This window comes from Diadema antillarum, unplaced genomic scaffold (assembly GCF_040938485.1).
Source record: "Diadema antillarum isolate AM-2024a unplaced genomic scaffold, OU_Dant_1.0 scf00000098, whole genome shotgun sequence".
Lineage (NCBI taxonomy): Eukaryota > Metazoa > Echinodermata > Echinoidea > Diadematoida > Diadematidae > Diadema > Diadema antillarum.
The window spans coordinates 942,543-957,581 of NW_027270987.1; the positions used below are offsets into that span (position 1 = coordinate 942,543).

The 15,039-nt window shown below is 39.5% G+C and overlaps 1 protein-coding gene across 3 annotated transcripts in view; it reads left to right on the forward strand.

Annotated features, from left to right (window-relative positions):
• LOC139718675 (serine/threonine-protein kinase A-Raf-like) overlaps window positions 1-15,039 on the forward strand; it is a 74,418-nt gene that overhangs the window by 49,458 nt on the left and 9,921 nt on the right. For 2 of the 3 annotated variants that reach the window (XM_071630132.1, XM_071630133.1), the window contains exons 4-9: window positions 188-340; window positions 1,512-1,571; window positions 4,743-4,903; window positions 7,786-7,957; window positions 8,604-8,652; window positions 11,847-11,972. In XM_071630132.1, the coding sequence (XP_071486233.1) occupies window positions 188-340; window positions 1,512-1,571; window positions 4,743-4,903; window positions 7,786-7,957; window positions 8,604-8,652; window positions 11,847-11,972 (721 nt within the window). The remainder of the gene's footprint in view (window positions 1-187; window positions 341-1,511; window positions 1,572-4,742; window positions 4,904-7,785; window positions 7,958-8,603; window positions 8,653-11,846; window positions 11,973-15,039) is intronic. The other variant, XM_071630134.1, reaches the window with a different exon arrangement.

Here is a 15,039-nt window from a genome sequence, read left to right on the forward strand (position 1 = left end):
CCTCCCTTCTCCTCCTCCTCCTCTTCCCCTCCTCCTTTTCCCCCTTCTCTTCCTCATCTTTCTTCTTCTCCTCCTTCTCCTCCTCCATCATCACCACCATCACCACCACCACCACCACCATTTTACAGCACCTTGAGTCATTACCATAGCTCCTTTTGTATTATCTCAATCATGTTGCTCTGGACAGGTCCTACCAAAGCCGGGGATGACTCTCAAGGAGGCGCTCTCGAAAGCCATGAAGATGCGGGAGCTGACGTCGGAGATGTGCGTGGTGTACAAGAACAACCCCAGGATGCTGGTCAGTTGGGAGACGGACATGATGTACCTGGCTGGGGAGGAGGTCAGTGTGGCGGTCACCGTCAATCTGTCAATCAAACCGCAGAACTGTACTCTTTTTCACTTCTTCAGGTTTGCTGCAACCGGCATAAAGTTCGAAGAATGCACTGATGGTATTCTGTTTTGTTTTCAAGAGTTTGTTCATAAACTGCCCTGATAGGATGTTTATGCTTTACATGTGAATTCCCGTATTCAGTGAAATTTATTGACTTGCAGAAGATAGAAAAAAAAATGTACATCACGTAAAATGAAAACTTGGCTAGTATAGTGTGAACTCCACTAGCAGGACTGCTGATATCTGAGATTATGTTTACCAAAATGCCTTTTTTCTTTCCATTTTACCACCTTTCTTGCAAGCATACTGTGGTCTTTCATTTCACTTGTAGTTAGATAAGGCTGTCACTTGCATTTCTGTCAGTGTTAATCAATCAATCTCAATCAATCAATCACTCAATCAATCAAATGCATGAATGTGATGCAGAGTCAATCAATCGATCAATCAATCAATCAATCAATCAACCAATCAATCAATCAATCAATCAATCAATCAATCAATCAATCATTCAATCAATCAAATGCATGAATGTGGTGCAGAGTCAATCAATCGATCAATCAATCAATCAATCAATCAATCAATCAATCAATCAATCAATCAATCAATCAACAGTGTGTGATGCATGAATGTGATGCAGAATGATGCATTTGAGCTTACCAGTGATGTGTTTAGAAAGTGCTCTGCAATCATGCCCGTATAGCAAACTGGAATTCACCCATCCTTCTCCTGTGTAGATACCAAAAATCTGATGCTTTTGGTTGCCCAAAAAGTTTGAAGCCCATATGAATGTTTCAAGACATCTTTTACCCAAGGTGCTTGTGCTGGATAAGAGGCAGTGGTCTGGCATGAATTAGGAAGTTGGCTGTACAAAGTATTAATACACAAATCATGTGTCATTTTGTCAAATGCGTTCCTGCTATCTAGAAAAATCATGTTAGGGTGAGATAATGATAGAAACGAAATAATGTCTACCATCAGAGGAGAAGCAACTGTAGCTACATTTTTGATGTGAGTGATCAGAAAGACCTGCCAAAATATGCTTGCAATAGTCTATTTTGATTCATGAAGCTGGTTTCCTTCTATTTGCAAATACATGTACAATTTTCTCTTCCCCCCTCAGATTTCAGTGGAACTGAAGGCGCAGAACTTTCCAGCACCCAGCAGCATATCACATAACTTTGTGAGTACTTCAGTGCCATGCATGGATATAGCATTTCAACATTGTTAGAGTGAATATGGTAGGGGGCTAGACAATGATGCCAAATCACTCATATATGATGTAGATCAAGTCATATGCATTATTAATAGTATATCATGTTCAGACTGAATTATAGTTCATAGGTTTTCTTGTGTGGATACATGTTGTATATTCGCGTAGTTTGGACACTGAAAGACTGCATGCCTTTTTTGCATCATATCACGCTTTAAAAAAGAGGTGAGATTTTGCATTATTTTAGATACTCAAAAACTATATTCTGTCAGATATAATGATTCACCCTTTGTAACTGTATTATTAAAGTTACAATCTTTCAGTTTAGATGTGAGGTGAGGCACTTTGGACCAGGAAAGAGGACTCTCAGGACTTTTATAGTTAGTTCATGCCATTTTTTCCCCTATTTTTTCTATTTTTACTTCTTTCAAGGGGTAAGGAGGTGGTTTTATATCAAGTCTGGTACAATTGGAAACTGACCATCTTACTCCCATAGGCAGATGATGACGATAAAGTAGACATGTCAGTATCTGTCAGAATGGTGCGATTTCATTTTGACTAATAAGTTTAACGGAAGAAGCCAGAGAGCAGCTCGGTGCTGCATTGTAAATTTCAGCCGGGAGGTCTGTTGACACCCGCAGTAGAAATGATAGTCCACCAGTACTTCTTGCCATAAATCATTTTATATCAGTGATTAAGTGAGATAGTTTCTAGCAATGCATACTGTCGTATCGAGAGAGAAGCCGCGTGATCGTAAAGATGTCTCACTGAAACTCCACTCTGTCTTCATAACTCCCGGGGCCGGCCGGGGCGGTTGGTCGATTGAGACCAGTCAGAAATACACACACATCTGACTCTAGATCCTGCTCTGGTCTGTTGGCACCGATCCCACCAGGTCAGGCGAAGAGGAACCAGTGGCCTGGGGGTCATGCAGAGGTCAGGGCAGAAAGAAAACAATCCCTGGGAACTGCAGCACACTGGTGTCTGCTATGCTCTGATCTACCTCGAAACTCGGGCATCATCGGGGCTTTTTGTTTGCATTCTATCGCATTGCGTTGTGTTAGGAGAGAGAGGGGGGAGAGAGAGAGGGAGACAGAACTTACATTTGTTGTTGCACTGTAGTTACAGTATTGACTTGGTTGTTTCACTGTAGTTGTAAGGAAGAGTTAGTAAGAATCAGCTTTGGGTAGCAGCCATATTTGGTGGCAATCGCCCTACAAGGGCTGATGACAGAGACGTACACTTTTTACGAGTGCAGTTGTGTGAACGAGCAGTTGCCAAGGTGTTGCGTATCTATTTTCTCATTCACGCCCTGCTAGGTGTGGGGCGTTATTCAGCGCCGACATTTGCCAGTCATCTGCACTGGGAGTTCACACACTCTGTCAGGAAAGAACTCTGTTGGACATGAATGTTCGTAACAATGTGGCATATTGCCATGACTGTACTACTGCTGTTGTAAATGGTTACCATTCTTACTGTACTTACGACAGTATTAGAGTGATTGCTTCTTATGGAGTTACTCTCCTTTTGTATACTAGTAAGCAAATGGTGTCCATACTTGTGGCACAAAAACTTGTGATATGAGTAAAAACACTCAATTTTATTTGACAAAACAAAATTCATAGAAGCCCAGATTTGTTATGCAGTAGTATACAAATCACCCAGACTCACAGTCTCGATCTTGACTTACAAATTTTATTCTATTTTACAACATGTATCAACCGACTGTGTGACAATTTGTTCAGCCATGCAGTACAGAGTACTTTCTGTGCTTTGGGGATGCATGTGACTTGTAACTGTAAAGCTTGGTCGCTGTATCTTTCTTGATTGAAATTGATGACCAATAAATAGTACAGGGGGAGAAAAAAACTAGCTACAGAAAAAAAACCAAGCAAAACAGCAAAACCAAAACTTATGTTTTCCACATGTGGTGTTGACTTGCTTGGCTCATGACTGGAATGGGTCTGTTACATGCAATCACATTCAATTGTAAAATTCATGTACAACATACAATGTATATAGTAACCTTTGATTTATCAAAACACATTACATGTGACCCAACACCTTGATAACAATAAATAGAATAATGAAGTTGCAGACCTGAAAGACAGAAAAAAATGCACAAGACATGATTTTTATGAAAAAAACAAGTGTTTGGTATCTTATCTCTTGCTCTATTGAATTTTAAAAGTAGAATATTTCGAAATTTGAAATATTGGTTTTTATGATGTATGTTACAGTGGTGTTTTGATTGACATATTGCATTTATGTTCCTGACCTTGTTCATGTTTATCTGCATATATACCTCAAAGCCTGTTTCTTAAATCTGTTTATCCCTTAACCGACTATCTTACCAGTTATATAAGGGTGTTTGGTTTTTCTTTTCCAAATAGAGTGGTATATGTTGAAATTCTGTCGGACAGTGTAAGAGTCTTGTCAGTTTGCAAGAAATACCAGAAAATCAGTGTTTGGTTATTTTGTCCCATTGTCATGGTGACTAATTGCATATATCTGTGTTATGTGTGTGTAAGTTTCATAGAATATACAATGTATATATAGGTTATAGACAGGTTATATTACAATTATTTAGAAATACGAGGTGTTTCAGTCTTTAACAATAGAGTGACACAGTTTTGTTTTCACTTCTGTGGATGAAAAGGAATCTTGCTTAGCGCAAAGACCTTGGACTGATTCCATTGTGCCAACTGTTAAAGGGATGGTACAGTATTGGTGGAGATGAGAATTGGGCTTTTAACTTTTTGCGAGATACCAAGAAAAGTAGTACAGAGCATACCATTTTAAGAGGAATTCAAAGTTTATTTGATGAAAATCGGGTTTGGAATGACTGGAACATCCAAAAACAAAGTAAAACAAAGCGATCGTAATAAAGTGTGGGTCCCACACTTTATTAGAATCGCTCTTTTTTGGATATCTCAGCCATTTCAAAACCAATTTTCATCAAATAAACATTGAATTCCTCATAGATTTACATGCTTTTCATATTTCATAAGAGGTTTCTCATTATTTCACCAAAAAATGTTAGAAACCCGAAATTAGGTCTCAACCAAAACTGTACGATCCCTATCATCATTGACTTGAATATTGAAGTGATGTTCTCTATTTTGTCTCCTCTGTACACAGGTTAGGAAAACCTTCTTCACGTTAGCCTTCTGCGACAGCTGTCAGAAGCTCTTATTCCACGGTTTCCGCTGCCAGACCTGCGGCTACAAGTTCCACCAGCGCTGCGCCAACAAAGTGCCCACGATATGTACCTCCACGACGGGGGATAATCTGTATAAATTGTAAGCTTCGTGGAGCCGCATTGGACCATACCTCTGCCCAGATGTTGGCTTTGTTATTTTTGTTTTATTTTGTTTTATTTTTTGTGGAATGAAAATCTAGATGAAGCCTTGATGTTTGAAGTGTTCCAGCTCCTTAACCCTATTTTAACTGGTCTATTTGAGACCAAGTTTTTACAGGGGGTCAATTTGACCCCCCCCCCCCCCCCAGATCTCGGCTACCAATGGCACGATCCCTGCAAAATTTTGCCCGAACATAAAGCTGGATGTCAACTACAAGATTTATGGTCATACAATAGAAAAATATTGATTTTTCTATTTTTCATAATTTAATTATGCAAATTTATGCCACTCAAAGCGCGCAAAGGCTTTATAAAGGTAGTGGTCCCATGTAACTCAAAAGATTGTGGCTACTGTCTAACAAGAATGGACTTAAGGGAGATTAAAGGTATGAAAAGTAGTTAACAGGGCTACTTTATAGATACACCTGGACTATTCACATACATTCCAGAAAATACAAAGACTGCTTTCATTTCTGGCTGCCAAGTCAGGGAGTCTTTTAGCAAAAGTGGAATTTCGTTGTATGTCACCAGAAGCCACTGCGGAATTAGATTTTGAAGCAACACAAGGGAGAGTGTGCAAATAGATTATTACAGCCTTTAAAGTTCAAGTGGGCAGTTTGGAAAATGTAATTGTGCACCCAACATTAATGCATCATTTCTACTACAGGGTTACAATAGTAGTGTGATGAAGATCATGTTACGGTTTCTAAGCAGAAAATGACATACGTAAGTGGATACCATCACAAAGTCCTGTACGCATCACATTTCATGTGTTGCATTTCAGGATGTGCATGCACATTGGCTATGACTATTAATTCCCGATTGTCCACATTTCCGTTGAAATGATAATAATGATGCTAACAATAACATATCGGATCAATAAAGCGCCAACTCCACTTAAAGTGATGTGGTCAGTGCTCTCTGCTCTCGTGGTAGTGGTGTATCATGTCTGCTGCAACGTGTAGCTGCATTTTAGAGGAATGGTGCAGTGCCCTTTGTTCAGCATGAGATCCTTCAGAAGAGCTTTTCTTGGCAAACCTGTGCACAAGTTTTTTATCAATGCATATGTATCATTCAGTTTTGTCTGGAATCATGATTTTTTTTTTTTTTTTTTGGGGGGGGGGGGGGGGCGGCAGAGCTGCCAAGTCTCCCTGATTCTGCAGGAGTCTCCCTAAAAATGTCAAAATCTGTTCATGTCTGAATAAGAGAATATTTAAATCTCCCTGATTTGGGAATTATTTTCACCCATTGAAATGCATGTAACTCTTAGATATCTCCCTGATTGCTGTGTGGATTCTCCCTGATTTGGATATGGGAATGTTGGCAAACCTGGGGGGGGGGGGGGGGGGGCTCTGACTAGCCATCAGTCCACCAAGTGGTTATTTCTCATCACTTGTGAATGATGCCAGGTGTTTTGATTGAAACGCATTACAATTTCATTTCTGCTTGGCCGTTCGTTTCTGTAAATGTATTGTATATATTTTTTCTGTTTATTCAATGGAAATGGAAATAAAATTGAATTGAATTGAATTGAATTGAATTGAATTCATGGACGGGTCAAAATGAATGGAGTAAAATGAAAATGGGGTCGGGAATTAAGACTAGACATTTGTGGTTTTATTGTTGTTGTTGTTCTGGTCTATTTGGAGATTTACAGGAGTAGAATTAAAATCAAAGAGACACCTGTAGTTTGTTAGTGTGGAACATTAGGTGATGATTCACATTTCACTTCGCTGAGTGGTTATGCTGTATTCATGTATAATCTTGTCACAGTAAGATTTGCAGTACATTATAGTGTCTTTTATGACAGGACACATAATAGAAGTCTCTCTGTTCTGGGGGATGGGAGTGTCTAGAGCTTGAACTTTCTGAATCTACTTTAACCTGTTGAGAACAAGTCCCGAGTATACTCGGGCAAGTGTCTATGGGAAATGCATGTTGTAGCAAAATCAACCTGTCCTCAATAGTTAATGAATACTGGATTTTGTTGTGAAATGCACTTTGCATAGCAACCGAATCTTTCTGATTCTGCAGGAAGTACCATGAAGACTGGAATGTCTCTAAATGTCCAGTTACGAAATTATGAAAGTCATCCTGATTCATGGATAACTTTGCTTTATTGAGATGCATGTAACAGACAGATGTACCTTCCCAACAGCCCGTGGAAACCTTTGCGATATTGATGTGTGACTTTTTGCAGCCCTGACTTTGTTCTGAAGTAGCTCCTCTGTAAAAAACAATGAGTGCTTTTTGGGGCTGTCTTTAGCCATTTGAAAGTGCAAAAGAGAAGAATTAGAATCAGATGGCACACATATGTGTGATCTCTGTTAGCCACCAACTAGAGTCTCTTGAAGGAGTATTGTATTTTATATTTTGTAATATTTTATATTTTGTAATATTTTATATTTTGTTGTATTTTATATTTTCGCAGCATGAAATTTTCGTGAATTGCCACCGGCATTCAAGACATATAGTGTAGACAAGAACTTTGGGGTGTATTTTAATTTTGCGAATCTTGGCTCTCACGAAATTTGCGAAATTGAAATGCACGCGGACATTTTTGGTTTTACAGTATACTCTCCAGAAGAACTTGCCTGTTTTGGCGAGTGACTTTTCTTGCCTCTTACCAACATGTAGTGACTCAAGTAAGGAGTTTACTCCCCAAATCAGTTAATCAGATGATACCTCTATGCCTGTTCCGAGATGCCTTTGAAACTTTTTTGAATGCATGTTGAAAAAAAAAAAAAAGAGAGAGAAAAAAAGTGCCATTTTATTTGAACATTTTTCCTCTCACAATCTTTGTACTTCTTTTGCTCATGATAGATTACTGGCTCTAAGAAAGGACGATGAGTATGCAGACCCGTTCCCGGAACCGGAGTCGCCATCCTCACCGGAAGACCAGGACTTTCCCAGAAACCCATTGCCAAGGGAACGGTCCACGTCGGCGCCCAACATCTGTCAGAATGCGGTCAATGTTCCCGGACAGCAATATGACGTGAGTGATGCTCGGTTTTTTTGCTTGTTTCCTTCGAGGTCAGTTTCAGAGACATGCCAACCTGCTATTCCTTGTTTGTATTTGCCATGTTGTTTCAGAGCAACAAGAAGAAAATGTGCATACATGTATGTGTTGCTTTCGGCGTAAAGTTGGTATTTTTTGGATATGAAGTTTCAAAGATAATAAGATGCTTCCTGTCATCAGGAGTATCAGAGGTTTAAGTGGAAATGCTCTGTTTATATGCCACCACACCACCAGGAGTGCTACTTAACTTTGCTCACCCTGGTCAGGTCTATTTACCTTTTTTTTTCTGATTTCCTTCTTCATTCTTATTTAGCTCTATCTATATACTTTCATCTATTGTCTACATATTTGTTTGTCTGTCAATGGAATATATCTTTGTATTTTCTATTCATCTATTTTCTCCCTATATGTCTTATCAATCTCCATCTAAACTGTATCTATCTGTCTGTCTAACTAGGTACAACTGTACCCTTTATCTCTTTATTTATCACTCTGTCTATGTATCTATCCATCTTTTTATCAGTCTGTCTGTCTGTCCGTCTGTCTATGTAACTGATTACCTATCATTTATACTATCTATTTATCTCCCCTCTTTGATATTGGTGAACTTTGTGTTGCTCAGGACGGATCAGGTACAAGATTTCCATTCCCCAGACCGTCACTCAATCCAGGTAAGACTGCTTGCATGTGTCATGTATTTTATCATAGCATATACGTCCCAGTTGACTATCTAGCATATATTTCACTGATGAGTCAGATGATTCTTTGCTGGGTCAATTCATTTTTTGTTGTTGTAAATACTAAAAATGAAAACTTCTTTATGAAGGGAATATGAAGACAAAGGTGTAGAATTATTGAAACTATTGGGTTAGATGAAATATAGCTATACAGTTGTAGTGATGCTAATATACTTTTCATACTTTTGTGTCAGCTGCGGGCATTTTTCTGAAAGCCAGAAGAGTGTAGTAGACGTATGTATGGCACATATGTACAATGATTATGATATGCCAGTGAACATATTTTGCTGCTGTAAGTTCTGCATGTTTGCAACACTTGTTTGAAGGGAGAGACAACTCCAAAACACCACTGGTAAATCATAAAACTAAATGTGACTCTGCGCTTCAGGTAAATGTTATCAAAGTGCATTGTGATCTGTGGTTTCAATTTAGCCAGCAGATGCAGATCCTTTTTGTTGTATGGGTGTACTTATTCTCAAAAGAACACTTTCATCCTAGCCATTTCAAACATCGAAAATTATCCTCAAAGCAGTCTTGACCATAGCCAACAGAATGGGTATCCCACACACACACACACACATACATACATAAACCACAACCTAACCAGAGAACAAATTGCTCAATAATATGTAGTAGTGTTTTCTTGTTGTAAGTTTTTGTTGTTGTTGATTGGTTTTTTTTTTTTTTGGGGGGGGGTCTGTCATTCTCTGCATTCTAGAACATCTGTAACCATCAAAATTTTGTATTTGTTAGGAATTGCATTATGTGCCTGGCAGAACGTATTATTCTTATTGAATCTGATTGATTTACTGACAGAAAGAACAGATCTGTTCACTTTTTGGAATGCGTGGTATGGTGATGGTGCATGATAAAGAAATAATGTACTTCCCACGGATCAAATCACAAAGTGTTGTATGTAATACATAGATATCAGGGTATTGTCCTTTTAGTTTGGAAGTACATGCATGCTTTCTTTGTCGCATGGGGTGTCAGTATTTTGTGTGTATCTGAAAATTGGTGATGTACTGAGTTAAGTTTGTTGGTAAAAAAGGTGGTAACTAGAGGAAGATACTGAAGAATCACAGAGTTAACATTTTGCAGACTCCCACTAAAGTATCAACAGATTATGAAAGGATGCTTTCAGGGCTAATAAGTCACTTTTTTTATTATGTAGCTGGCCGTAGTAAATATTGCCACATGGAATCTATCACTGTAAGATAGTGCAAGTCCTTTGTTTTTGAAGACTCGCAAGTGCCCGACTCGCATGGGGGAGAATGCTGAATGAACGGGGGCATGTGTTGGGGGCATGATGTAACTGTTTTGATCATTTAATACTATGCGTTGAGCATGGAAAGTATGGTGTGATGTGTATCAGTGGCTTTCATTGTGCGATGCTCAGTATCCCAGGGAGGGACTGTGCGTGGATTTTGTCCAAGTTCCTCGACCCCAGTCCATCCCAAACTTTTTGAAGGTACATGTATTGACTTTCACATTTGGTGGTACTTTTCTGTCATATTTTCATCCCCACCCCATTTTAAAGAATGTTGTTTTACTAATGCATTGTCACCCTGTGGTTCTATATCTGTAATAAGGGGTTACATCATACAATGGAGTACCAAGATAACTTTTTAAACCACTTTTTAAAAAACATTTTTGAACTTAAAAAGAGGTATCATGCAAATGCCGTAGTCCAAACATGACAGCCAGTGATGTAACCGAGGAACTGCGGAGATCTCCAAACTAATCTGGACCGCATCTTTGTATCATCCATCCTCCCTTGATCAAGATGAATTAGAAAACATGCAGAAGATATGATAGCTCTTTGTTCATATGTTCATCTATGCATTTGTCCTCACTGTTGTGTGCTGTTTAAAAACATTCATGCTACACTAACAATTTTTCTTCTTGAAAGATCTATCACTGATGTTTTGTCCATAATTTCTTTTTTTCCCCTCATGCTGTTTTTTTTTTGGAGAGGGGGGGGGGGCATTACCACATTTTGCAGATGAATAATTTTTAGTCCTTTTGTGTCATTTTTTTTAATACCATGTGCATAACTCATACAACTTGCGTCTCTCATATAAAACTTACCCTACTATCATGCAAACTGTATTATTTTTAAAATGTCATGTGTTTTCATTTAATATATCTAACACCTGACGTGTCTTTTGTTACATTATTTTAGCCATAAGGGACATCTCCATCTAAATGAATTATTTTTGCTTCTTTGAAAAATCATTGTGTTGATATAATTTTCCTCGTTTTCTTTCTTCCATGTTTTCCTGTCCGTCTAACCCACACTTTGCTGTGCTGATAACACCTGTCGCACCCTTGAATGTAATCTATAAACTTGTTTTTCATGTATGTTTGTGTCCTGAATCCCACATAACCCCAACATTGTCAATATTCTTGCGATTTTTCTCCCCCCCCCCCCTTTCCATATGCCTCATTCTTCCATTCTCTCTTCACTTTATATAAAATAAAAAATTATATCCCTGTCCGGTGTGTTTCAAATGTTTGGTTGTCTGCATGTCTGTTTCTATGATTTCTTTGTGTTTATATATGCATTTTATATGTGTTTGTTTTCCTTCTTCATTGTGTGTAATTACTTTAATATCTTCTTTGTCCCATTGTTTCCTTTTCCTTAACCTATCCATCTACCCTCGTTCTTCAACCCGCCTAATTTGTTCGTTGTGTATCCATACTTTTGCTGATTCTGGGCATGACTGCATTTGTGTCTTCCTTGCACCCTTCTATCTCTTTCATTTTATCATTGCATGCATGTGTACATTTGCTTGTAAATGTCTACTTTTTTTCTAATCATTGGCACACCTACTCATATGTGCTTAACTTTGTTCTTGCCCCCCCCCCCCCCCCCCCCCTTCTCTCTGTACACACATCTGCCCATGCTTTTATGCTTGTATCCACCTCCTTTTCTTTCTTCCAAAATGTCGCATGAATGTTTTTGTGTTTTTGCCGTTTCCTTGTTGATCAATCTCTTCTGTGACTCTCCTGTCTCTGTTGCTATGGTATCCACCTGTCCATCAATCTTTCTGACTGCTGACCTGTCTTTGTATCTGTCCACCGCTGCCACGCCCCCACTCATCCTGGTATGTAACCCCACTCAGATAACCACTCTATCAGTGCAGCCGTTAACATCACTGGGGCTTACGGCGGACATGGCAAAGTGCTTACCCCGAATAGCGCTGTCCAGGACGCGGTCTTTGATTACGACCCCACTAACATCGCCAATGGTGAGTCGGGGAGGGGTTACCCATCCCCCATCCCCCAATCCTCATCCCACCCCTCCCACCATCCTAACAATCCACTTATTGCCTCCATCCACAAGACTTGAGGAAGATCTCTTTATGTCTGAATATTACCCTTGTCCTCACAACTAATTCGATGTGTTGCACAAAGTTTCTTGGGTTTTCTTGAATGAGTCCTTAAAAGTACACTAATAATATGAAAAGAAGGGGCAAGTTTTCTCTCATTTCTTAACAAATGAGGCAGAATAGATATTACTTGTATTTTCCAACCAAAGGCCAAGCATAGGCAAAATAATCTGATATCATTCCTTTTGGGATTTAGATAGACTGAGATCTAGGTTAGTGGTTAATTTGAGTTTTGTGGCCTCACTGACGTCTAAGAAACAGTTCCCCAAGAGAGTTTGCAGGCCTTGCTTCTCCCACATCAGCATGTAGAGTACTCTCCAGTGGACTCTCCAATCTGACATGACAAAGATAAGATTACTTAGCCCAGTTATTGGCAAGCACTTGCGTGCAATAAAGCGGCACAGTCCCAGTACTTGTGAATATTAGAGTCAAAGGACAAAGCAGCCATGCTGTCTGATTGCAGACCTCCCAACCATTCTGAATCTGGAGGAGAGAATCTGAATTTTTACCAGTCCCAGCTCTTGTTTCAGTAGGAGTTTCCTATATTTCTTTATAATTTTATGGCACGCACGTATGGAAACTGCTCTCCCTTTCCTATTTTTGAACCAAATCATCCCTATTTTTCGGTCAGAAAGTTTGGGAGGTCTGTGATTGTATCACGAAACATGTGCTACATGTATATGTGTATATGCAAAGGTTAATGTCCGCAACATTTTCTCTCTAACATTAGCTTGCCATCAAACCATGCGCTTTCTTCGTTCATAGTAATACTGTTTGATTTCTCATTCATGGTGTGTCAGCCGATGTAATTTCTATCCAAGCATTACAAGCAACTCAACCATCTTTTGTAAGAGGCATATCCTCGAGAGAACCTATACATCCATAGCAGCAACATCAGTCAGACATCGAAATCAGCCACATTATGTCAATCTCTCTGTTTTATCCGACTTCAACTGTTTTGCTTCAATTTCTTTCCCCTCTTGTTCTTGAACCATACTAAGATAATATCCAGTCATAGTAATGGGGCTCATTTGGTTGCAGCTTTCTGATACTAGCAACCAGCTGAGCATCTTGTATATCATTATTAGCTGCATCATTCACACCATCGTGCTGAGCTTGAATTCTGTGCACACGACAAAGCAGGAAGTCATGGGCATGATTGTATAGTGTGCTGCTAGTAGGATACCCTGGCAGAATTCTCGGTATCACAGCCGTATCATTTCCCCGGCTGCAGCTGCTGGTAAAGAATGGAAGTGCACGCTTTGCTGCTCACTTGCCAGAAAACATGCAGAATTTCCAGCTGGCACTGAAGTGCCCAGAAACTCCTTTGCGCGGAAACTCCCTCAAAATGTTTCAGTATAACATGTATTTAGAATTTTAGATCCACTCTTTTCCCCCTTGTCCAAAAAAAAGGAAGATTGAAAATAGTTTTATGTGAGATGCCATTACCATGCTTCAGTCTTTCATAATGCTGATGACAATTCAGTTAAATACAATGTATATTATATTAAAAAGTCCTAATATTACTAGAAACATTTTTTTCATGCAAACTACACTGTTACAAGAGCTAAGGTCTTCTGAATGATTTCAGCCCATGTGATCATGCAGGGCAGTGCAAACACCATTTTGCCTACTTGCAGTAAGTTGAATATGTAGGCAAAGGTCCATCCATACCTCTCTGGCAACTTTACTTAACAGTTGTCCTGGAAAAGCCGGCTGGCCGCACATGTTGTTGTGTCGCCCCCTGCTACACAATGGTTTTAACCCTTCTTTCTTTTATTTTTCCTTTTTTTTTTGGGGGGGGGGGGGGGGCTCTGATCCACTCCTGCATCATGGTCTGGTTTCCTGCGGAGATGTTTCTGTATTGCCTGATCCAAATGTTGACCACTCTGCAGTATGCAACGACACCTGATATAATTCCTGGAGAAGTAGAAAAACAGATACTATCATGCACAAGTCTGACCTAACTATTAATGGTTCAATCCTGGAGACACGGTGGGAGACGCCCCGCCCTTAAGTAGGAACAAAAGCGAGAGTTTTGTGGAATGACAACAGTAATGACAAAGAAAGAGATTTGCCCTAAGTACTAGCCAAATCAGGCAAGGTAATCAGAAAGTAGCACCTTCAATCATGGTCATGAATCTGCTCAATGGTCATCCGATTTCAGACCAACTTTGAATTTTATATTTGCTATGCTTGATTCAGTGTGTCCTTGCTATATCGATCTTTGGTTACAGTTCCTCTCATTTTGTGGAAAGCACAATTGATGTGAAATGAGTCAAAGAAACGCAATCACATTCAACTTTTCCTTGAATATATCAGTGGTGCATTTGCTGAATAAACAGAATCAGATTACACACTCAGACCCCAACCTACAATGATAGTAACATGAGTACTATTGTGACTGTTGTGTTGTAGGCGTGGCACACACATACATGGCTTCCATGGCGGAAAAGGAAATAATTACAAGATAAAGTGAACTCCTACAAGCAACAGTTACTTGAACTACCTAGGGTGATGGCAGAAAATGGTCACTGCAAAGTGTTATGTCGAGACTTGGGGAAAATTGGCTAGTAATTGGCGGCTTTGCTTGAGTGTTGTAATTTACAGAATCCCCCCCCCCCCCCCACCTTGTAATGTGGCTATTCAATTCACCCGTTCCTACGAGATATTGATGTTGGAGATCCACTTTGTGAGCAGCAATCGCTGCTTTGTCAGACGAGTCCCGGGCAAGATTTCTAGTTGTCACAGGCAATTGCTGTTACAAAGGAATGCCCTACATTTGAATCTTTGAATAAATTGGTAAGTCAACCTCTTCATCGTCACATGGCTGTGGAGATCCATTGAAGATGCCAGTGGCAGTTTTTGTCACGGTGGTCTCACGATCACCTTACGTTTTGTCTTGGTTTGCTAGCATTATGAGCAT